The sequence below is a fragment of the Hyaena hyaena genome, unplaced genomic scaffold, assembly GCF_003009895.1.
Source record: "Hyaena hyaena isolate Hyena2069 unplaced genomic scaffold, ASM300989v1 scaffold_911, whole genome shotgun sequence".
In the NCBI taxonomy this organism is placed as follows: domain Eukaryota; kingdom Metazoa; phylum Chordata; class Mammalia; order Carnivora; family Hyaenidae; genus Hyaena; species Hyaena hyaena.
The window spans coordinates 710,584-733,359 of NW_024081542.1; the positions used below are offsets into that span (position 1 = coordinate 710,584).

General features: G+C 49.0%; 1 protein-coding gene across 1 annotated transcript in view; it reads left to right on the forward strand.

Annotated features, from left to right (window-relative positions):
• Positions 1-22,776, forward strand: part of CACNA1B (calcium voltage-gated channel subunit alpha1 B) — a 196,237-nt gene that overhangs the window by 167,990 nt on the left and 5,471 nt on the right. The window contains exons 37-42 of the mRNA XM_039220724.1: positions 5,951-6,078; positions 11,813-11,909; positions 14,851-14,959; positions 20,089-20,196; positions 20,856-20,968; positions 21,930-22,057. Of these exons, the coding sequence (XP_039076655.1) occupies positions 5,951-6,078; positions 11,813-11,909; positions 14,851-14,959; positions 20,089-20,196; positions 20,856-20,968; positions 21,930-22,057 (683 nt within the window). The remainder of the gene's footprint in view (positions 1-5,950; positions 6,079-11,812; positions 11,910-14,850; positions 14,960-20,088; positions 20,197-20,855; positions 20,969-21,929; positions 22,058-22,776) is intronic.

Here is a 22,776-nt window from a genome sequence, read left to right on the forward strand (position 1 = left end):
GCCTGGGTGGCTTAGTTGGTTAAGCGTCCGACTTTTGCTTAGGTTATGATCTCGCGGTTCGTGGGTTCGAGCCCCGCGTCGGGCTCTGTGCTGACTGCCAGCTCAGAGCCTGGAGCCTGTTTCAGTCTGTGACTCCCTCTCTCTCTGACCCTCCCATGCTCACGCTGTCTCACTCTCTCTCCTAGAAATAAATAAAACATTAAAAAAAAAACAAAAAAAAATAGAATTACAGTATGATCCAACAGCCGTGCTTCTGGGTATATACCAGAATTGAAGGCAAGAACTTGAGTAAATATTTGTACACATATGTTCATAGCAGCATTATTCACAATAGCAAGAAGGTAAAAGCAATCAAAGTGCCCATCAACAAATGTTTGGCAAATAAAATGTGACATGAATGTGCAAGGGAATATCATTTAGCCTTATAAAGGGAGGAAGCTCTGGGGCGCCTGGGTGGCTTAGTCGGTTGGGCGTCTGACTTTCGCTTAGGTCATGATCTCATGGTTCGTGGGTTCGAGCCCTGCGTCGGGCTCTGTGCTGACAGTCCAGAGCCTGGAGCCTGCTTTGGATTCTGTGTCTCCCTCTCTCTCTGCCCTTTCCGCACTTACTCTCTGTCTCTTAAAAATGAGTAAACAATGGGGCGCCTGGGTGGCTTAGTCGGTTAAGCGTCCAACTTTCACTTAGGTCATGATCTCACGGTTCGTGGGTTCGAGCCCTGCGTCGGGCTGACTGCCAGCTCAGAGCCTGGAGCCTGTTTCGGTCTGTGACTCCCTCTCTCTCTGACCCTCCCCTGCTCACGCTGTCTCTCTCTCTCTCTCTCTCCTAGAAATAAATAAAAACAAACATTAAAAAAATAAAATAAATAAAAAATAAAAATAAAAAAAGGGAGGAAGCTCTGACACTACAATATGAGTGAACGGTGATGTCATTATGCTAAGTGAAATAAACCAGTGACAAAAAGTAATGCAGTGTGATTTCACCTGTGAGGTCCTCAGAGTAGTGAAGCTCATCGAGACAGAGGGCAGGATGGTGGGTTCAGGGGCTGGAGGAGGGGATGGGAGTGCGTGTTTAGTGGGGACAGAGTGTCAGTTGGGGAAGGTAGAGGGGTCCTGGGACAGACGGTGGGGATGGCTGCACAGCAGTATGAATGTGCTCGACGGCGTTGAACTGTGCACTCAAAAGTGGTTATATTGATACGCTTTTTGTTATGCATATTTTACCTCAATTTTTAAAAATGGTATTAAAAAAGACTTAACCTACATCGTATTCAAACTCTTTCAAAACATAGAAGAGGAAACACTTCCTATCATATCCTGTGATGTTGGCATTACCCTGAAACCAAAGCCAGGTAAAGATGCCCCAACAGAAGAAAACTGTATTTATCCCTGACAAATATACAGTAAGAATCTTGAACAAACTAATTCCAACAACACATTAAAAGGATTATATACCATGATCAAATGGGATTTATCCCAGGAATGCAAGGATACATTTTCAACATATAAAAATCAGTCTAGGTGATGAAGAAAAAACCCACATGATTACCTCAATAGATGCAAAAAAAGGCATGTGACAAAATTCAGTACCCATTCATGATAGAAACTCTTATAACATGATGAAGAACAGTTATGACAAAACCTATAGCTAACATAAATTCAGTGGTGAAAGACTAAAAAGTGTTCCCTAAATATCAGGAACAAGACAAGGGTGCTCAATTTTATCACTTCTGTTCAATTCGACATTGTGCTGGAAGCCCTAGCTAGAGCAGTTGGGCCAGAAAAAGAAATACAAGGCCTTAAAATTGGAAAGGAAGAAGTAAAGCTATCTCTATTTAAAGCTGATGTTATTGGGGGCGCCTGGGTGGCTCAGTCGGTTGAGCGTCCGACTTCGGCTCAGGTCATGATCTCACAGTTCGTGGGTTTGAGCCCTGCATCGGGCTCTGTGCTGGCAGCTCAGGGCCTGGAGCCTGTTTCAGATTCTGTGTCTCCCTCTCTCTCTGACCCTCCCCTGCTCACGCTGTCCCTCTCTCTCTCTCTCTCTCTCTCTCTCTCAGAAATAAACATTTTTTTAAAAAAGCTGATGTTATTGTATATAGAGAACATCCCAAAGAATATACATACGCGTGTGCGCGCGCGCACACACACACACACACAGTACTGAAACTAATAAATGAGTTAATCAAAGTGTCAGAGTACAAAGTCAACACACTGAAATCAGTTATGTTTCTATGCAACAGCAATAAACAACCTGAAAGTGGGGCACCCAGTCGGTTGAGTGTCCAACTTCAGCTAGGGTCATGATATCGCAGTTTGTGGGTTTGATCCCCATCAGCACAGAGCCCACTTTAGATCTTCTCTCTCTCTCTCTCCCTCTCTCCCTCCCTCCTTCCCTCCCTCTCTCCCTCCCTCCTTCCCTCCCTCTCTCCCTCTCTCCCTGTCTCTGTCTCTCTGCCCCTCTCCCATTTGTGTGCACATGTTCTCTCTCAAAAATAAATAAACACTAAAAATTTTTTAAAAACCTGAAAAGGAAACTAAAGAAATAATTCCATTTCCAGTAGCATCCAAAGGGATAAAATACCTGGCAATAAATAAATACTCATGGAAATGAGACACTTGTACACTGGGAACTGCAAAATATTGCTAACATAAGTTAAAGATGACCTAATTCAATGAAAGGACATGCATGCCCATGGATCAGAAGAGTTAATATTGGTAAGGTGGCAGTGTTCCCACAAAGTGAACTCCAGATTCAGTATGATCCTTGTCAGAGATCTGTTGGCCTTTCTGCAGAAATGGAAAAGCTGATCCTCAAACTCCTTTGTAATGGCAAGGAACCCCAATTAACCAAAAAATCTTGAAAATTGAAGACCAAGTGAGAGGAGTCATATTTCCCTATTTCATAACTGACTCCTATAAAGCTACCATAAATCAAAACAATGTGGCTGAATAGACACTTTTCCAAAGAAAACATGGCCTACAGTCACATGAAAAAGTGCTCAACATCATTCATCATCAGGAAAATGCAAATCAAAACCACAGTGACCTATCACACCTTTAGAATGGCCTGTCATGAAACAAAGAAACAAACAAAAAAGCCACAAGAGATTACAAGCATTGGGAAAGATATGGAGAAAAGGGAACCCCTGTCTAATGTTGGTGGGTATGTAAACTGGTGTAGCCACTATGGAAAACAGTATAGGAAAATAGTATAGAAAAAATTAAAAATAGAACTAAAATATGATCCAGCAATCCCACTTCTGGGTATATATCCAAAGGAAATGAAAACAGGATATTGAAGAGAAATATGCATGTCCATGTTCATTGAATCGTTACTAACAGTAGGCAAGATATGGAAACAACCTAAGTGTGCATCAGCAGATGAATGGATAAGGAAGATGTGATACACCACACACATGCGCACACACACTGGAGTATTCAGCCGTTGAAAAGAAGGAAATCCTATCACTTGTGACAACATGGATGGATCTTGAGGGCATTATGCTAGTTCAAATAAGCCAGACAGAAAAAGACAAATACTGATTTCACTTGTATGTGGTATTTTTTTTAGGTTAAATTCATAGAAACAGTAGAAAAGTTGTTGCCAGCGACTAGGGGTTGGGGAAATAGGGAGAGGTTGGTAAAAGAGTACAAACTTTCAACTATAATATGAATAAAGCCCGAGGACATAATATAAAACATGATGCCTGTAGTGGATAACACTGTACTGTATAATTGAAATTTTCTAAGAGGGTAGAACTTCAATGTTCTACCACAAAAAAAATATGATAGGTGTGTTAATTAACTAGATGGTAGAAGTGCTATATATATATATATATATATGTATAGCATATATCAGATTACCACAAAATACATTTTAAGTATCTTATAATTATGCCATATATATATATATGAGATATATATATATATGAGATATATATATATCTCAATAAATTGATGGTGGTTGGGACAGTGCGGTATTGGCATAAGGATAGATAAATAGCCCAATGGGGTGGGATTGAGATTGTAGAAGTAAGTCCAAATATGTGTGGATAATTGATGTTTGACAAGGATGCCAAGACTGTTCAGTATGGAAAGAATAGCTTCTTTAAGAAATGGTGAAGGGGACATCTGAGTGGCTAAGTCAGTTAAGCCTCCGCTCTTGATTTCATCTCAGGTTATGTTCTCAGGGTTGTGAGATCATGTTGGGGTGTGGAGCCTGCTTAAGATTCTCTTTGTCTCCTTTTGCTTCTTTCACTCTCTCTCTCTTAAAAAAAAAATGATGAGGAGACAACTGGGTATCCACATGCAAGAAAGCAAAGATGAACGCCTATCTCACTACATTTATATAACTAAACTCAGAACTGAGGAGACTTAAATATAAGAGCTAAAACTATTGGGGCACCTGGGTGGCTTAGTCGGTTAAGCGTCCGACTTTCGCTTAGGTCATGATCTTGCGGTTCGTGGGTTCGAGCCCCGCGTCGGGCTCTGTGCTGACTGCCGGCTCAGAGCCTGGAGCCTATTTCAGAGTCTGTCACTCCCTCTCTCTCTGACCCTCCCCTGCTCACGCTGTCTCTCTCTCTCTCCTAGAAATAAATAAAACATTAAAAAAATTTAAAAAAAGAGCTAAAACTATAAAACTCTTAAAGCATAGAGGGCATATATTCACGGTCTCAGGTTTGGCAAAGGATTCCTAGATTTGACCCCAAAATCACAGGTAACAAAAGAAAAAATAAATCAGACTATTCAAAATCAAAACTTTTATGCATCAAGGGGGATTATAAAAATGTGAAAATACAGTCTAAAGAATGGGAGAAAATATTAAATCTCATGTTTTATAAGGGGATAATATTGAAAACACTTACGGAACTCATAGTACTCAACTAAAAAAGGCAACCATAAAAAAATGGGCAAAGAATCAGAATAGACATTTTTGCAAAGTAAATATACAAATGGCCAACAAGCACATGAAGATATTCAACATCTTTGGTCATTAAGGAAACTCAAATCAAAACCACACACTCCCTTCACACTCATCAGAATGGCTATAATGATAATTTTTTAATGGAAAATAACAAGCATTGGCAAGGACATGGAGAAATAGTAACTTTGTACATTGTGGTGTGAATGTAAAACGAAGCATCTTCTGTGGAAAACAGTTTGACCAAAAGATGGAAAGAGTCCAGGATGTCCGTTAGTGGATGAATGGATAAACAAATTGTGGTATATACCTACTATGGAATATTATTTACCCTTAAAAGCAGTGAAGTTCTGACACATGTTAAAATATGAATGAACTTCACAGAGTCATGCATGCTAAGTGAAAGAAGCCAGGCACAAAAGGTCCTATATCGTATGATTCCTTTTACATGAAATATCCCATATAGACAAGTCTCTAGATATAGAACAGAGATTGGTGACTGCTGGGAAGGCGGGGAGGGTGATTACTTAAAGTACAAGGAATTTTTCTGGGGTGATAAAGAAATTTTGAAACTAGAGAGGTGGTTGTTACATAATGTAAATACATTAAATGACACTGAATTGTATACTTCAAAATGATTAATTGTATATTATGCGAATTTCAACTCAATTAAAAAAAAAAAGCTGAGCTTTCAGCCTCTAGAGTCCAAACTACTGACTCCAAAGTCACTGCTGTCTAGCTAAGAGGAGAATAAGATGGGGTTGGGAGTTTGTGGACATGAATTAGGGTCTGGAAACAGAAGCAGAGAGCAGGAGAGGTTCGGGTGAGCCTGTCGGATCTAGAACCCGAGGGCAGGGGGCTGCTGGGGGGGGGGTGGCAGTGGGCGTGTGGCAGAGGCCCAGGGGCTGGCCGGGTCGGAGTGGCCTCTGCTGCCATGATGATTTCACATACAGAATTTGGCTGGAGGGTAAGGGCTAGGATAGAGGCAGGCTGCGGTCTCTTTATGTCACCCGTTCCCCTTCCTGCCCTACAGATGTTGAACCTCTTTGTGGCCGTGATCATGGACAACTTTGAGTACCTTACACGGGACTCTTCCATCCTGGGGCCTCACCACCTGGACGAGTTCATCCGGGTCTGGGCTGAGTACGACCCGGCTGCGTGGTGAGTGGCCCCCAGGGCGGTCCGTGCCACGGATCCTGGGACAAGGCTGGGTGGCTTCAGGTCTGTGTCATGTGAGCACCCCCTCAGGTTTTGGTCAGGCCCACATAGTGGGTGTGGGGTCCCCTGCGGGTGCCACTCCCCTCCTCACTGCCGCGCTGCTTTCACACCACTCCCTAGGCCGAGAAACGCTGCCTGAGACCTCAGTCCAGCCCTCAGGAGGTTCCCGGGGGTCTGTGAGTCTCGGAGCTCTTGCTGAATGGGAGTGTCCTGTCTCCACACAGGTCTGTCACGTGAGGGTCATGGAGGGTCGCCCCTCAAGGGCGAGGGTGTGGACACAGCAGGAGGGCCATCTGTTGGGGCCTCACCGTCCGAATGAAGCTTGGAGGCCGTAGTGGCAGAAATAACATTCTCCCCGATGGTCTCAGGCCTCTCCCTCTCTGCCATGTCCCTTGGGAACAGGAGCCAACATGCATCTGTGTGTCCCCAGCCCGGGCTGCAAATAGTGGGTGCTTGGTGAACTTTTGCTGAAATTAAAGGAGCTACCAGGAAGGGTCTAGCATGCGTAAGACCCTTTGGTCGTGGCAGGAAAGGTTTACTGAATTTCATAAGTGAGGGGTGATTTGTTTCCAGACAGAGCAAGTGTGTCATGAGGGGACTGGCTTGGGTTAGAAGGTTGTTCTGTGATTCGTGGGAGGGTCCTGCACACCCAGCCAGGACATACTTTTCATCCTCGGGGCTAGCAAAGTAGCCCGGACTCACCATCTGCCCATTTGTCTGTGTCTTCATCACTCGCTCATTCACTTGCTTATTCATTCTTTTCACTCTCTCAAGTGGATACTTGAGTCGTTAGGGCATGCTCTCTGCAAGGCCGAACACAGGACATGGAGGGGCCAAGAGACCTGGGTGCTGGGTGAGGCGCAGGCCTGCTCAGTGCCTTCCTTGCTCGAGGTGAGCGCTCAGCAGACATGAATGTGAATGAATAATGCATCAGTAAGTGGGTGCGTCCGTCCCTTCCCTCACTTGAAGGGAGCAAGAAGACTGTGAAGGTGGGGTGTAGCCTCTTCCTGCCTCCTCTCTCTGGGCTTCCCCGCCCATGCTCCTCTCACACAGCTGGGTTTGGTCACCTCTTGTGTGGTAGAAGCCTGGAAAAGACGGTCAGTGTCCTCATGGCAGGGACCTTACTGCTCACAGAGTGCCTGAGGTTTTACCTATTTTTCCCTCAGCTGAAGCTCAGCATGAGACGTGCTCCAGAGCTCTCTGACCCCCTAAGCTCCTGAAGACCTGGGAGCTCAGCAGGGCTCCCAAACCGCACTCTCATCCACCCTTCCTAGAGCCCCCACCCTTTCCTGTGAGGATCCAGAAAGGTGCTGCGTGAGGCCCTTCCCAGGCTGGGCAAACCCTGGAACCTCTGGCTACATCAGCAACTTTAGGGCACTTCCAGGCCTATAGTGTCTCTGGGTGTTTTTCACTGTAATGAAAACTGCATCGTTTTCACACAGTGCAGAGCAAGTGTGGCTGTTATTAATGTTTCATGGTGTGTGTAGGTGACCGTTTTTGTGGTTGGAGAGTCCTGTCATTTTGCTGATGCATCAGCACCTTGGCCCTGCAGTGCTTAGTATCATTCTGGCACCCATAGGCCCAGGGAGTAGGCCTGGGTTCTCTGGTCAGGAGAGCCCTGGCAGGTCAGAGGGCTGGAGAGACCCCAAGTAAGGCAGGCTTGAGGCTTATTCTAGAAGCTCTTCCAGACTGTGGTCTAAAGGCATGCTACTGTTTCTGGGCACGTTGTTTGTAGAGATTGTGCGGCAGAGAAACAGAGATGCTGTATGGGATGTGACTTGGACCAAGGGACAGAGGCCGGTCAGTGCAGGCCTGTGAGAGGGGAGGACTTCCCCCAAATCTTTATGAACTATAGACCTAGGACTTCCCCTACTCTAGCCACAGGTGGAGCAGCACTGGACTTGGGCCAGACTGTGACTTTGCAGTGGTGCACAGGGTTTCCCAAATCCAGAGTTCTGAACGTGGGGCCTCTGGAAGGCAGGCCGGGAGCATGGTAAAGGAGGTGCTTATGGAAGAGTAGATAGCAACTAGAAGCTCACCCCAGAGGTGACATCTGGGAAATAGCACACAAGACCATGGTCCACAAGTAGCACAGATGTGGGCCACAGCTAACGCTCAGACTTGCTGCTCCCACCTGTGGCTGGGGCTGGAAACGTAGCTTGCCTCCAGATGGTAGGAGATGGGAAGGCCCAGCAGAGACAGCTGAGTGGTTGGAGACTGAACCCGTATCCTAGGCAGGACAGAGGGTGCTTTGAACCTTTCAGTAGCCTCCATGGCAGATGCAAGGATGTGGTCATCTTTATAACCCAGGGGGCCACTCTGGAGAGACTTAGAAACAACGCAGTTTTGTGAAATTTCCCAAGCTTTCATATGTGTGTGTATGTATGTGTTTGCACCTGTGTGGCTATGCGAATGTGTGTGCAAGTGTATACGTGTGTGTATGGACGTGTTTGTGCATATGTGTACAGGTATGTGCACACACGTAGCACGTGTGTATGCACGTGTGTAGCAGACACACGTGTGCTCATGCGCACATGGTTTGTGTGTGTGTACAAGCACGTACATATGTGATTGTGTGCAAGTGTGTGAATGCAGCGCATGTTTGTGTGTATGTGTGCATGGGTATACGCGGGCATATGCATTTGTGTGCGTGTGTGTGAATGCACGTGTACCTGGATACATACATGCACGTGTGTGCGCACACGTGCATGCTGTGGAGAGATGAAGAAGGCATGGGCTTGTTGCTTTCTGGTGCTGCCTTCTCTCATCCTCCGTGTTGTTGCTGCCTTGCTTGGTGGTGAAGTGTAGAGACTCAAAAGGAGAGTCACAGTCAAACCTTCTGTGAGCAGTCTGTCAATTCACCTTGATGTTCATCCATCTGCCCAGCCAACATTCCTGAGCATCCGCCGTGTGCTGGGGACTGGGGGCCTGTAGGTGCAGCAAGTGTGTGCTCTCAGGACACTGAGCCCAATAGGGCTGTGGGAGGGCAGAAGACCACAGTGTGAGGCAAGGGCATTTGAGGAGGGAGAGACCCTGTGTGGCTGGTGAGTCAGGGGAGGTAACATCTGAACCAAACTTAAAGAGGGTAGAAAGGATTGAGCTGTAGAGAAGGAGGTAGAGGCAGGGGTGAAGGGAAGGGAGTCTGTCTGATGGAGAAGAGAGCGCACTGCAAAGGGGCCGGAAGGGGGCTTGGACAGGTTGAGAAGGCCTTGAAATTTGAGAGAAACAAGTAGCTTTGGCTTTGTTTTGTAGACAGTGAGGACAGTTTTTGAGTTGGAGTGACAGTATTATGCCCCTCCTTTTCATCTGGTGCCATCTGAGGCATCTGATGGTGGAAGAGAGAAGATGAGCCACAGAACAGGCTGTAAATTGGGTTGGGGTGATTATTGGGGCTGGGGGTTCACCTTGCTCCCAGCCCCTTTGTGCTCGGTCCTTTGGGTCCAGTTAGAATTAGCAAGCACCTTGGGTGTGGCCCAAGAAGTGGGCTTCTTCCTGCTTCCCACTTTTCCAAAAGTAGTTTGGAGCTGATTGCACTGAGGAGGTTCACAGTACGGGAGAGAGAGACATCAGCATTGGCCGGGGTGCCACCCTGCGACCAGGGGGTCTTTAGCTGGACCAGCAGATTCCAGGGGATTCAGGAGGCAGGGACAGTCAGGAGAGCCAGGCACCGGGTCTCAGGCGCTCAGGGAACAAGCGGAGGGGCCGCAGAGTGGGTGGGTGAGCGAGGCCCTGGGAGAGATGGACCGGCGGTTTCCACGTGTGCACAGTGGGAGCTTGGGACAGGGGCTGGCACTTGTTCTGTACAGTGTGTCTCCTGCCTGCATCAGGCTCTGGAAAGTCCTTTGGGATTGCTGTGCCTCCCAGGCTGTCCCAGCCCCAGGATTCCCTGTGGGGAGCTGCCTGTCCAGCTGCCTGGCTCCTCCTCCACAACCGTGCAAGGACACATCTTCCTGTCGCAGGCTGGGCGGGCGGGCGGGACGGGCTCATCGTGCCTCGGTTGCCATAACCTGTGACATTTCCTTTCCAGTTGCCGGATTCATTATAAGGATATGTACAGTTTGTTGCGTTGTATTGCGCCACCCGTTGGCTTAGGGAAGAACTGCCCTCGTAGGTTGGCCTACAAGGTTTGCAACTTCAGAGCCTCCATCCGACATACTCTTCCCTGCCCGAAATGCAGACACAGCACACACTCCCTGCCTGGTTTGGGAATGACGACACCTCACCTCTCTCTCCTCCCGTGCTGCCCTGCCCCGCACTCCAACCTCCTGGACGCTTTGGCCCCCCACCTAATCTCCCGACCCCTCCAGCTGGCTGGGGAGAGGCAGCCTTCTGAGGCAGTGCACACGAAGCTTTCTGGCTGGGCCTTGAGGGCAGGGGTCGGCCGCTGGGTGGGAGCCGGGGGCCAGGCCCTGCCTGTGCCAAGGAAACAGCTGTCTTACGCCTCCAGGCTCTCAAGTGGGTGCTAGTAGTCAGATAGGCCTGCGGCCAAGGGCCCCAGAGGAGGGGAGCAGGGGCACCAGCAGACCAGGAGCAGCTGCCCCTCCCAGTCTGAAGAGCCCAGCAACCCAGGGGTTTCCGGTCCCTGGGGGAGGAAAGGACAGCGGTAGTGGAGGCCCAGAGGCAGGCCCTCCGGCTTCACCTCTGGATTGATTCACTCAGCCAAGGCTGGGCACCCTGGGAGGAGGGCCAGGCCCTGGGGCAGACATGCCCGCCAGGAAAATGTGGTCCCTTTTCTCTCCTGGGTGGCCTGAACCCAACTGTGTCTCTGGGACCCCAAGCAGGTCCCATAGGCAGGTACCCCCAGGGTTGATGAGGCAGCAGGCCTGGTGGCCTGTCCGCCTTGGGAAGGCAGAGTCATTGGCCCCCAGACACCTCCCTGGATCTGGAGCCTCGTCCCACTTGTTGGCCCCAGCCCTGTCCCTGGTGTGCTGTCAGGAGGGTGCAAGAGTGGCCCCAAGCCACATCCCACCCCAGCTGCCCACCACGCCCCACGCCCCTGGCCCCCATCCCCGCAGTCTCCCATTTCCTGCCCAGCCCTGACTCCCAGCAGCAGCCCTGCCCTGGGCGGCCTCGGGCGTCTCTGGGCTTGGAGCAGGACTCACCCTTCAAGTTTGTCTCTAGAGCCTCGGGACTCCTTGCAGAACAGCGTGGCTCTCACTCTAGTTTTCTGGCTTGTTTTAGAGTTTTCTCCACTTTTTTAGCCTCTAGGCTAACTTGGAAGCAAATTGAGCATTAAGGAATGCTGATGTTTCTGCCGTGGTTCTCAGGCCGGCCTCATCGGTCATGTAATTCTGTCTGCCAGCTCTCCCGGCATGGTGAAACCGCTCTTTTCTGATTTGGCATTATCTGTGGTTTCTAAAAGTGTAAAATCAGAAGTTGACAACCCAAAGCCGCCCCGATGCAGCCCTTCCTCATCCCTCCATGTTCATTAGCTCAGACGTCACCCCTGCCCGCTGCCCTGCGTGGGGCTGGAGTGTGGAGGTGAGGCTGGGGGGGGCAAGGAGGGGATCGAGTCAAGCAGAAAAGTCCCTCATTTTACGTACTTTGACTTTGGCATTTAATCTGACGCTGGTTAACTGGATCTGTTTTCTTGTCTGCTTCCTCCCCCCGCCCCCCTCCTGCCGCACCCCTCCTGTGGACCCCACTCTGCCTCTGCCTCTCTGGGCCGGGTCTCCAGTGGGCGCATCAGTTACAATGACATGTTTGAGATGCTGAAACACATGTCCCCGCCCCTGGGGCTGGGGAAGAAATGCCCTGCTCGAGTTGCATACAAGGTAGACCCCGACCCTGCACCCTGGAGGCTGGCTGTGCTGGGGGCTGGTCTCCTGTCTCCTCTCGGGCTTGTCCATCTGTCTGCCGCTCTGCTGTCTCACTGTTTTCTTCCTTTTCCCTGCTCCAACCATCTCCTCTACGTTCCCAGACAGAGGGACACAGGTACCATGATGGTACACCCGGCCCTTGTCCCTGCAGGTCTGCCCCCTCTGAGAGCCCCCGAAAGGCTCAGGAAGACGGAGCCAGAGCCCTCCACCTGCCTCGTTCCCTTTCCTTCTCTTTCCTGGAAATTAGGAGACAGACCAGCCTTTTGACAGAAGCGTTTTTTGCTCTGGGCTCAGGACCACACTCAGCTCCTCTGTCCCATAAACACCTGATGAGGGTGGAGTTATCCAGCCCTCAGGGTCTGACCCGGGAGTAGTAGGGGCCTGAAGGGCCTCTGGTATACCCGACTCAGCACATGCAGAATTTCCCCAGGCCTGGGCTGTTGTCAGCCTGGGGAGGAACATCTCCAGGGCTTTGTTAAGTTCCACAGAGGGAAGGAGGCACTGTGGCATTAAGAAGGAAAGGGTACCAAGGAGAGGCATCCTTCTGTCATTCCTGGCGCTGCAGGGTAAAGACAGTCTCAGGGCCCCAGGTAGGCCCATGCCCCCTCTCCCAGGAGGCTGAGTTGCAAAGAGGGGGTAAACTGAGGGACACCTCCAGGCCTCCCTTCTGGGGGGCAAGCAGGTCACATGGCCCAGCCCCAAGCCTGCTCCCTCCTGCCCATGTGCCCTCAGTCACCCCCACCTTGGTGTGTAAGCACCTTCCATCCCTCCAGCACCCCCACCCCTGCTCTGCACTGAGAGCCCTCCTGCCATCCCCAGTGCTCCCAGAAAACAGAGCTGGCCCAAGTCCTACGGCTCAACCAGCATGTGTCTGGAGCCTCCTTGTCACCACCCTCTTTCTGAGCAAGCTTCCCACCAGAGCTTTCATCTCTCTGGTTCTGTCCACGTTGTCTGTCTCTGTGCTCTAAATCTAGGCATGCATCTGTCAGTTTGCTCAGCACAGCCTTTGGAAGCCAAGTGGCTCCTTCAAGCCACAGACAGATGCCTCTCATGTCTTCCTCGGCCCTCCCCTGTGGCATGCATGTTGTGCCTGCCTGGAGGCCTGCATGCAAGGCTGTAGCTTTGTGTCCAAGAAGGAGAGTTCTGTCCACACCGATACCTGAGGCCAGGTTGGGCATGCAGGGCCCTCATGGGCTGGCCTTTAAGGCCCCTCCACAGCTGTGCTGGCCAGCTCCAAGGTTCTGGTCATGAATAGACCAGGGGAGGCCTGGGGTGGGTAGAAATGGATGCTTGGGGAGCCAGTGAGGGCCCAGGAGATGCACAGAGTAGTGTGACCACGAGGGTCTAGGCCCAGGGTGGAGATGCCTGTCTGTCTGCCTTGGCCTTGCCCTTCTAGGGCCTAGGCAGGCAGAGGAGAGCCTCTGGTGAAGGTGTCCTGGACAGAGCTCTCTTCTCTTGGAAATCACCTACTTGCTCCTCTTTCATGCTGGAACCTGACTTCTTGACTCCCCTGGAAAGGAGTCCCTCTGCCTCTTCTACTGCCATCGGTGCTAGTCTGCAGGGACCCTGTGCTCTGGAAAGCCAGTTTTCCTGATGTGCATCACACAGGTGATGTGTGAGGTCCTGGGACCACGATTGGAGGTGCCAGGTGGGGCTTTGCCAGCATTCAGCGGGGGAAGAGTCTGGGCTTTTGTCTCTAGCCACCCACTTTCCATTAGGCTGAAGACTGGATTTGGAGCCAAGACGCTGTGGGCAGGGCTGGGGGCCCAACCCAGAGGGGAAGAGAGGCTGCCGTGTCGCAGGATACTGGCTTGGCAGAGGGCAGGCAGACCCCAGACAGGGACCCTGTTCTCCCATCTCTAATTCTATCATGTGGTAGAGGACAAGAGGCTGCTGGGAAAAGACAGGTGGATCACAGTGTCCCTAGGGCTCCCCCTGGTCAGCTTGGTGACCTTCCATGCTGAGGACATTCCAGACACACGAGGGATACTTTTGCTCCCAGAGATCACATAAGTTCTCAGAGCCTCAGGCTCTGGGCAGCTGCTGGCTATATCCGGAGGTCTATGGTGTAGACACATGTCTGTCTCCAGCTGTTCTGTCCTTGAAAAATGAAGAGAGGAAAGGGGAAACAGGGAACAAAGAAGCAGGGCCCTGCCCCAGTCTGGTCTGGAGTACTTTTATTCCTGTGCGATGGGCCTGAGCTCCCTGCCAGCCTTCACACTGGCCCTGTGCAGTCCCATCTTTTCTGGGTCCTTCTGACTGGAAGGTGCTGGCTGCTTTGGGCAAGTTACATCAGACGTCTCTTCCAGGCCCCCTGGCTGGGTGGTGAGAGACAAAAGTCTTCCTGGGGTGGAGGGACGCCTCACTGGGAACTGGACCTCAGAGCTGTGCTCTTGGCCATCCTACCCCTTGCCCAGTATGCTCTAGGCTGTGGGTGGAGGAGATGACATTGGGCAAAGCTATAAGGGCGGGAGTCTCCCCTCCTGTCTATGGGCTCTCCCAGGGCGCCCCAAGCTCAGTTCTGCAGCCCAGACTCTTCCCTCTTCATCCTAGGCCATATCCATTTGTTCTAGCCTTGGGGAGGGGTCCTTCTGGCTAAGCACGTTCCTGTTCTTTCAGAGGGATCCAGGCTTCTGGCTTAGCCTCCTTCTACAGTCTTTACCCAGACTTCTTTTCTGCAGCTAGGAGAATCCTCAGCTCAGATGACGGTGGGGGTCCAAGGGTGAGTGTGAATGCTGGCAAAACTCCCAGCCACCCAACCTTGCTTGGCCATGGGCACCTGCAGAAGCTACTTCCAGGAGGCCAAGCCCAGCCTCTAGGGGCTTCGAGCACCTTGTAGTCCTGTGGCGGAGGGACCCTGGTAGGCATGGCCCTGACCTGCTTCCCTTGTCCCTAGCGCCTGGTTCGCATGAACATGCCCATCTCCAATGAGGACATGACTGTCCACTTCACGTCCACGCTGATGGCCCTCATTCGGACCGCACTGGAGATCAAGCTGGCTCCAGGTGAGCAAGGCAGCATCTGGGGAGGGCACCAAGCCAGGGCCGGGCAATGCACTTCAGAGACACCCCCAGGTGGGTGTGCAGGGAGGAGGGTGAGGGGGCTTGTCTGGAGGGGAGTGAGGACAGCTGCCCATGGCACCTCTGTTGGGCACTGACTTTATCCCCTGGTAACCATCCCGCATGTGAGCATTTTTATGATCCCATTTTCCTGAGGGATCTGAGGTGCAGTGAGATTAACTGACTTGTCCCAGTTACCCAGAGCTAGAGTGTGGTGGAGCCAGAACACAACCTGGCCCAGGTTCACATGAGTCAGCACCCTTACAGGGTGAAGAGTCTGCCCACTCACCGTAGTGAGCCCAGTTCCGGTCAGATCCTCTCCTGAGCTAACTGACAGGACCACACAGCCTGTGCCAAATCTAGGGGAGAACAAGCTCTAGTGTGTCCTTTCCACCTTCATCTTCGTATAATGACTGCTTTATCTTCACAGAGAAAATTAGAGCCACTAGAGGGGACCTGCACCATCCCTACCCCCAAACTCCCCTCCTGGCTGCACCATGCCCTTGAGCTCAGCCACAGGCATGGATGAGTCAGGGCCAGTCCCCACCTTCTCATCCTCTCCCGAAGATGTCAAGCTAAAAATTCTGTACCCTACTTCTTGTCTCATCCATTTTTTCTATATATTACATTATCTGTATCAATGTGTAAGCATACTAGTATCTCTCCCATCTTTAAAAGGTTTTCTTCCCCCTCCATTGGCTTCCCTGTTTTTATTTTTTCCTTTATCACAACGAGCTCCTTGAGAGACTGGTCCGTATTGCCTCTCTGATTTCAGGCTGCATTTGGGCTTTCACTGCAAGAGTGGACTGCTCTTGTAAAGCTCCCCAGGGACCTCCACGTGCTCAGCCCTTATCTTACTTACCTATCAGCAGCCTTTCCTCCGCTGTCACCTCCTTCCTTTTGAACCCCTCTGATGTTTCTTGTTCTGTTTTCTCTTGTCTCCCACCCTCTGAATGTCACTATGCATCTCAGACTGTTCTCTTTGCCACCTTTGTCATTCCATCTATTCTTATGGCTCTAAATATTATGAATTTCAACATTTGGGTTTCTAGTCCCAACTCCAGACATGTACCTCATGTGAGGTGTTACATGAAGGAAGTTGTTTACCATCTCCACTCGGAGATGTTCCAAAGTTCCCGTGCCCAAACTTGAGCACCACATATTCCCCCTGGTCTTTCCCACCTCCATCAGCGGGAACTCTGTTCTTCAGTTAGTCACTCAAGCCAAACCCTTTATAGTCATTCTCCCTTCCACCTTTTTTTCCCCTTCCTCCAGTTCTGATCCATATCTGGTCTCTTGTCATATCTTCAGATTCTACCTTCAAAACACACCAGAACATGATCACTTGTTTGCCCTCTCCCACTGCCAGCTCCTCGTCCAAGCCACACTCTCCTGGGTCTTGACTAGATTGTTTTAGTAGCTTCTCATTGGTCTGCTTCTGCCCTTGTCTGCCTTCAACATAACACTCAATAACTTCAGCAACTTAAATGAAATAGAAAACTTCATGGACACAAACTGTCAAGATCATTCAAGAATAGATTACCTGAGTGGGTTAAAAAAAAAAGTAAGCGAGAGGGGCACCTGGGTGGCTCAGTGGTTAAGCATCCGACTTCGGCTCAGGTCATGATCTCACAGTTCGTGGGTTTGAGCCCTGTGTCGGGCTCTGTGCTGACAGCTCAGAGCCTGGAGCCTGCTTCACATTCTGTATCTCCCTCTCTCTCTGACACTCCCCTGCTCGCTCGCTCGCTCTCTTTCTCTCTCTCCTCAGAAATAAATAAAAACATTAAAAATTTTTTTAAAAGTAAGAGAGAATCTGAGTAGCACTATATTTATTAAAGAAATTAAATTATAGTGAAAAGCCTTCCAACCAAGAAAATTCCAGCCCCAGTTAGGTCCATAAGTGAAATCTACCAAGCATTTAAGGAGGAAATAATACCAATTCTCTATAAAAATCTTTCAGAAAGGATAAAAAGAGAGGATATTTGTCAACTTACTCTATGATGCTAGCATGACTCTGATACTAAGACTAGACAAAGACATTATAAGAAAAGAAAATTTCAGACCAATATCCCTCATGACTGTAGGCACAAAAATATTCAACACAATTTTAGCAAATTGAATCTAGCTATATATATAATATGATATATATCACATATCATATTATATGTGTGTGTGTGTGTGTGTGTGTTTGATGACCAAAGTAGAGTTTATTCCGGGAATGCAAGTTGAGTTCAAGTTTAAAAATCAATCAATGTAATTTAATATGTCAAAGAAGTAAAACTATATTATCATCTCCATAGATACAGAAAAAGCATTTCATAAAATTATGTATCTATTCATGATTGTTAAAATTCTGCATAGACTAGAAATCAAAGGAAACTCCCTCAATCTGATCAAGGATATTTGTGAAAAACCTTCAGGGATTAACACTCTTAACAAAGACTGACTCTGTCCCCCTAAGATCAAGAACAAAGAAAGGATGTTCACTGTCACCATTCTTGTTCAACATCATACTTTAGGTTATTGTCATTGTAATGTTAAGGAAGAGAAATAGGAGGCATACCAATTGGAAAGGAAGAAATAAAACTGCCTCTATTCACAATTTATCTGATTGTCATTAGAGAAAATCTGAAAGACTCTAATAAAAAGTTAATAAAAGAGAGGCATCTGCAAGCCAAGGAATTTCAAGGATGGCTGAGAACCACCAACATCTAGAAACAGGCAAGGAAGGATTCTTCATCAGAGAATTTGGAGGGCACACAGCCACGTGAATACCTTGCTTTTGAGCTTCTGGCTTCCAGAGCTAAAATAATAAATCCCTATTGTTTCAAGCCATTAAAAAAAAGTTATTAAAACTAATACACGAGTATAGCATGGTCACAGGACACAAGATCAATAGATAGGAAGAAAATGTATTTCTAGGTATCAGCAATTAAGAATTGAAATGGAAAAAAATTTCCATTAAATTTGCACCAAAAACATGAGATACCTCTGTGTTGCCAGATAGCTCTAAAAAGTGTATATGTGAGATTTGTATGTTGCAGATTTCAGAACATTGACTGAAAGAATCAAAGAAGACCCAAATAAATCAAGCAGTGCATCATAGCAATGCATCAAGTCATGCATTGGAAGACTCCATATTTTCATGATGTCAGTTCTTCCCATATTGATCAATAGAATCAGTCAATTTTAACCCAGTCAAAATCCCTGCAACCTTTTTAGGCAGAAATGTACAAACTGACTCTGAAATGTGTATAGAAAAGCAAAAGAACTTGAATAACAAACAATTTTGAAAGAATAACAAAGTTGGAAAATGCACTCTACCTGAATCAAAGACTTTCTGTAAAGCATGTTAATCACAGTGTGTGGTGTTAGTGACAGGACAGAGACATAAATCAATGGAACAACAGAGACTCACACTTACATTTCAATGTTTTTTTTTTGTTTTTTGTTTTTTTTTGGTAAGGTGTAAAGGCAATTAATGAAGAAAAGAATTATTTCAACAAATGATACTGGAAAAACTTAGACAATTATGTGATAAAAAAAAAAAAAAGGAAAAAAATCTTGACATTTAGTGTCTTAGTCTTCTTGGGTTGCCCTAACAAAATACTGTATAACTCAGTGGCTTAAACACAGAAATTTATGTCTCACAGTCTGGAGGCTGAAAGTCCAAGTCAAGGTGTCGGAAGGTAGGTTTCATTGTGGGGCCTGGTCACCTCCCCGCTGTGTGCTTATGTGGCCTTTCCTTGAGTCCCTGCAGAGAGTGAGCGAATTTTCTGGTGTCTCTTCTTACAAGGACACTTATGACTTCATTTCACGTTAATTACCTCCTTCTAGGCCTTATCTATGAATACAGTCACAATGAGGGCATACATACAAAGAAAACATATACCTACACAAAAACGCATAAGCAAATGTTTACAACTTTATTCCATAACCACCTCAAAATGTAAGCAACTCAAATGTCCACAATTGGTGAATGGGTAAGCAAACTGTGGACTATCTGTACAATGAGATAGTACTCAGCATTCAAAAGGAACAGACTACTGGTACATTCAGCAACATGGATGAATCTCAAATGCATCATGCTGAGTTGAAAAAGTCGTACTCAAAAGCCAATACACCGTGTGATGTCATTTGTCTGACATTCTGGAGAAGGCAAAAAAACTGAGACAGAAAATACATGAGTGATGGGATGGGATGGATGGGAGGAGGCTAAGGGGTCAGCTCCAAAGGGAACAAACAGAGGGACTTTGGCAGTGGTGCAGTGTACATGTCTCTGTTGTGGTGGATACATGGCTTTAGGCATCTACCAAAATTCATCGAATGGGCTAACTAAAAAGGGTGAATTTCACTGTATCTACATTATACCATAGTAAACCTGATTGTTAAAAAAAAAAAAAAAAGATAAATCCAAGTATTCTGTCCATCTGCTCAGCACCCTCTGCTGCTTCCATCTCAGCATCTGCACCCGGCACTTCCTGCCCTCCCCTCCCCTCCCCCATGAGCCTTGCTGTCCTGGCTCACTATGTAGCACTCTAAGGGCTTTGCACGCCTCATCCCTTCCTGCCTACAGGCTCTTACACACACTCCACCTTCTCATGAGACCTTTCCTGACTACTGTATCCAAAATCCCTCCCCCCTTTGCTTTTTCTGCACCCAACATACTGGATTTTAACTTACTGCCACTTTATTGCTGATTAATGCCACATCATGCCACCAGGGAAGCTCCTTTGTTTTTGTTCCATCACCTAGAACAGTACCTGGCATGTGGGTTGTTCCCTGAGAAGTTCTGAATGGGTGGATGAATGGCTGGACCGTCACCGAATTGCGTCTCCACTCCCAGGGCCTACACACATGCACCTCTGTCTCGAGGCAGGTTTCCAGCAGGAGCTCTGACAGCCGGCATGGCGTGTTTCTTCCCGTTTGGCCTTTCTCTGAGCACTGTGTTTGCCCTAATTCCCCCCTATACCACACCTTTCCCCGCCAGCCCCAGCTCTGCCTACTCCCCCGAGGGGGCCTATGGGACAGCTCCTTACATCTTTATTCCCCTCCACACCCTTGTCCCATCCTAGCTGGCACGAAGCAGCATCAGTGTGACGCAGAGTTAAGGAAGGAGATTTCCTCTGTGTGGGCCAATCTGCCCCAGAAGACGCTGGATTTACTGGTGCCACCTCATAAACGTAAGTGAGGGCAGGAAATTCCCCATCCTCACCCCCTTTTTGTGTCCAACCCAGAGGCAGAGCTGGGAGACCTGGGCCAGGGAAGCCTTGTAGATAGTCTAGACTTAGTTTCCACCTGCAGGAAAAATGGTCTTATAAGCCAGTACACAGGGCTGTGTGTGTGTGTGTGTGTGTGTGTGTGTGTGTGTGTGTGTGTTTTGGGGCGGGGGGAGTGACCTGGGATTTATTCTGTGACCACAGTCACCCACACTCTTGGTGGTGGATATACTTCAAAAAATCCAGAGAAAAGCAAGGAGACTCCTACAGTCAGAGATGCCAAAAAGGATGAAGTGCTTAAAGATTAAACTCCACATCCACTCCTTTGGGAGGAGATTGAGGGCCGTGTGGGGACAGTCAGTGCATCTCCAGGGGGTACTTGCTGAGTGTCAGGAGGCGCCAAGTGAGGACTGTGCAACTTTGGGCCAAGCCCTGTACTTCCGCCTGAGTGTGTCCAGGAGTCCTTGTGGGGGGGGGGCGGGGGGGGAGGAACGGGGTGGGGCTTCTTCAGCCCACTCCCCCTGCCTTCCTCATGGCCGGGGGGGGCGGGGGGGCTGCTTCTTCAGCCCACTTCACCCTGCCTTCCCCCTTTACATTCCATCCTCTGTTTTCTCTCCATCCAGCTGACGAGATGACAGTGGGGAAAGTCTATGCAGCTCTGATGATATTCGACTTCTACAAACAGAACAAGACCACTAGAGACCAGATTCACCAGGCCACGGGTGGCCTATCCCAGGTACCAGGTTCCAAGATTTCCAAGAAGTAAATCTGAGGGTCTGGCATCCTTCAGTCGTTTGACAGCAGAGGGAACCCACACCCTTGTTGGAGATTGCACAGTGGGAAAAGGAAGAGGAGAGGCTTTTACAGCTGCCTCAGCTCTCTGGCTCCAAAGTCAGAAGCCCCATACTGCCTGTATACTTCCCAGTGGCTGGTCTCTTGCTGGTCCTGGGGAACCCCTGACTTGGAGAGCTGGTGTTCAGGAACGGAAGACAAGAGGCTGAGAACAGATTCTCCCAGAGACACCACTTTTTAAGTGGTAGAAGAAAGAAGTTTGAAGAATACTTGAGGAGGAGGTTTGGGGAGGTCCCTACACATAGGCAGGGACCAGAGAGATTTAAACTGATAGGTCATGATTTCTTCTACTCATGACGCTGACTGGGCTGGTTGGGGGATCCATCTTCCCAGTGTCATCCTTCAGAGATAACAACATTTCCACACAGCCAAAATATTAGTGACCCCCATGTAGACTGTCTAGAAAGTGTCCATCTTGTGTCCAGAGCTTACAGGGACATTCACCCACCTTGGGATGGGAAGTATCTGTGCCCATGGCACCACTCTCCACTCCCGTCTGTTGGAGACTCCCTCCTGCCCTGCAGCTCTGAAATCTCAGAATTCTGCTTAATCCAGGGCTCCTGCAGCCTCTAACTGTCAATCCACTTTGATGATGAGGTGAGATCTTTTTACCATCTGTAATTGGATGTAGTCTCCAGATTTTGTAAGTAGGGAAGCTGAGGCTGCAAGAAGTGAAATTACTTTCCTGAAGCTGCTCACAGGCCAGGTTGGGAGTGAGCCTGCCTCCTTCGTAGGACTGGGGGTAGGGCAGAAGGAGCCACAACCCATGCAGTGGGGTCAGGACAGCTTTCCGAGGCACCTGCCTCTGCCTAGAGCTTTTCTTCTTCTTTGTGTCCCTTGTACAGATGGGCCCTGTGTCCTTGTTCCACCCTCTGAAGGCCACCCTGGAGCAGACGCAGCCAGCTGTGCTCCGAGGAGCCCGGGTGTTCCTTCGGCAGAAGAGCTCTGCGTCCCTCAGCAACGGTGGGGCAGTGTGAGTACCAGGCCAGGGTGTGCGGTGCAGGGAGGAGGGTGCTCTACCTCCCAGAGGGGCTCCCCATAGGCAGTGCTCCCGGACAGGGAGCCCTCGTCCCATTACCCCCTTTGGGGATTGGCTCCACTGTCCACCCTGTACCTGCCTCCCACCAAATGGCTCAGTGTGGGTGCTGCCTAAGGCCTAGGGCGCTGTGCTGCCAGAGATGTTTCTGTGGTGGACTCCAAAGCTCACTCCTGAAATGTCAGGTGGGTGCCTCTGACAGCACTGAGGTCCAACGGTTTAGACAGCTGATGGCTCCCACTGGCACCTCCTGTAGTGCATGCCCATTTGTCCGTCCGGCGAGGAGCCTCTGCTTCATCCCTGGCCTTTGGTGCCTGCTGACCATTGCGAAATTTTTTGTCTCCTCCTCAGTCCTTACCCCATTCTGTTGATGGCCTATTTGTGTTTTCAACTTCTGAACTCCTCTGAGACATTTTTCTTTCCATATCTCCACTCTGGTAGTGATTTCCGAAACAACTGTATTTTTTAGGCAAATTTTTAATGTTCTTCTCACCTATCCCCTAACTCTTGCCATAGCAATTCTTGGTAGTGAACCACCCAAAACCAAGTGTTATAGAATAACAGTCACCTTTCTAGCACTGTGGGTCACTGAGGGGTGGTGCCTGGCAGCCAGGTTGGACTCTGCTTGCAGGCAGGCTCCTCTCAGCCATCCCCTC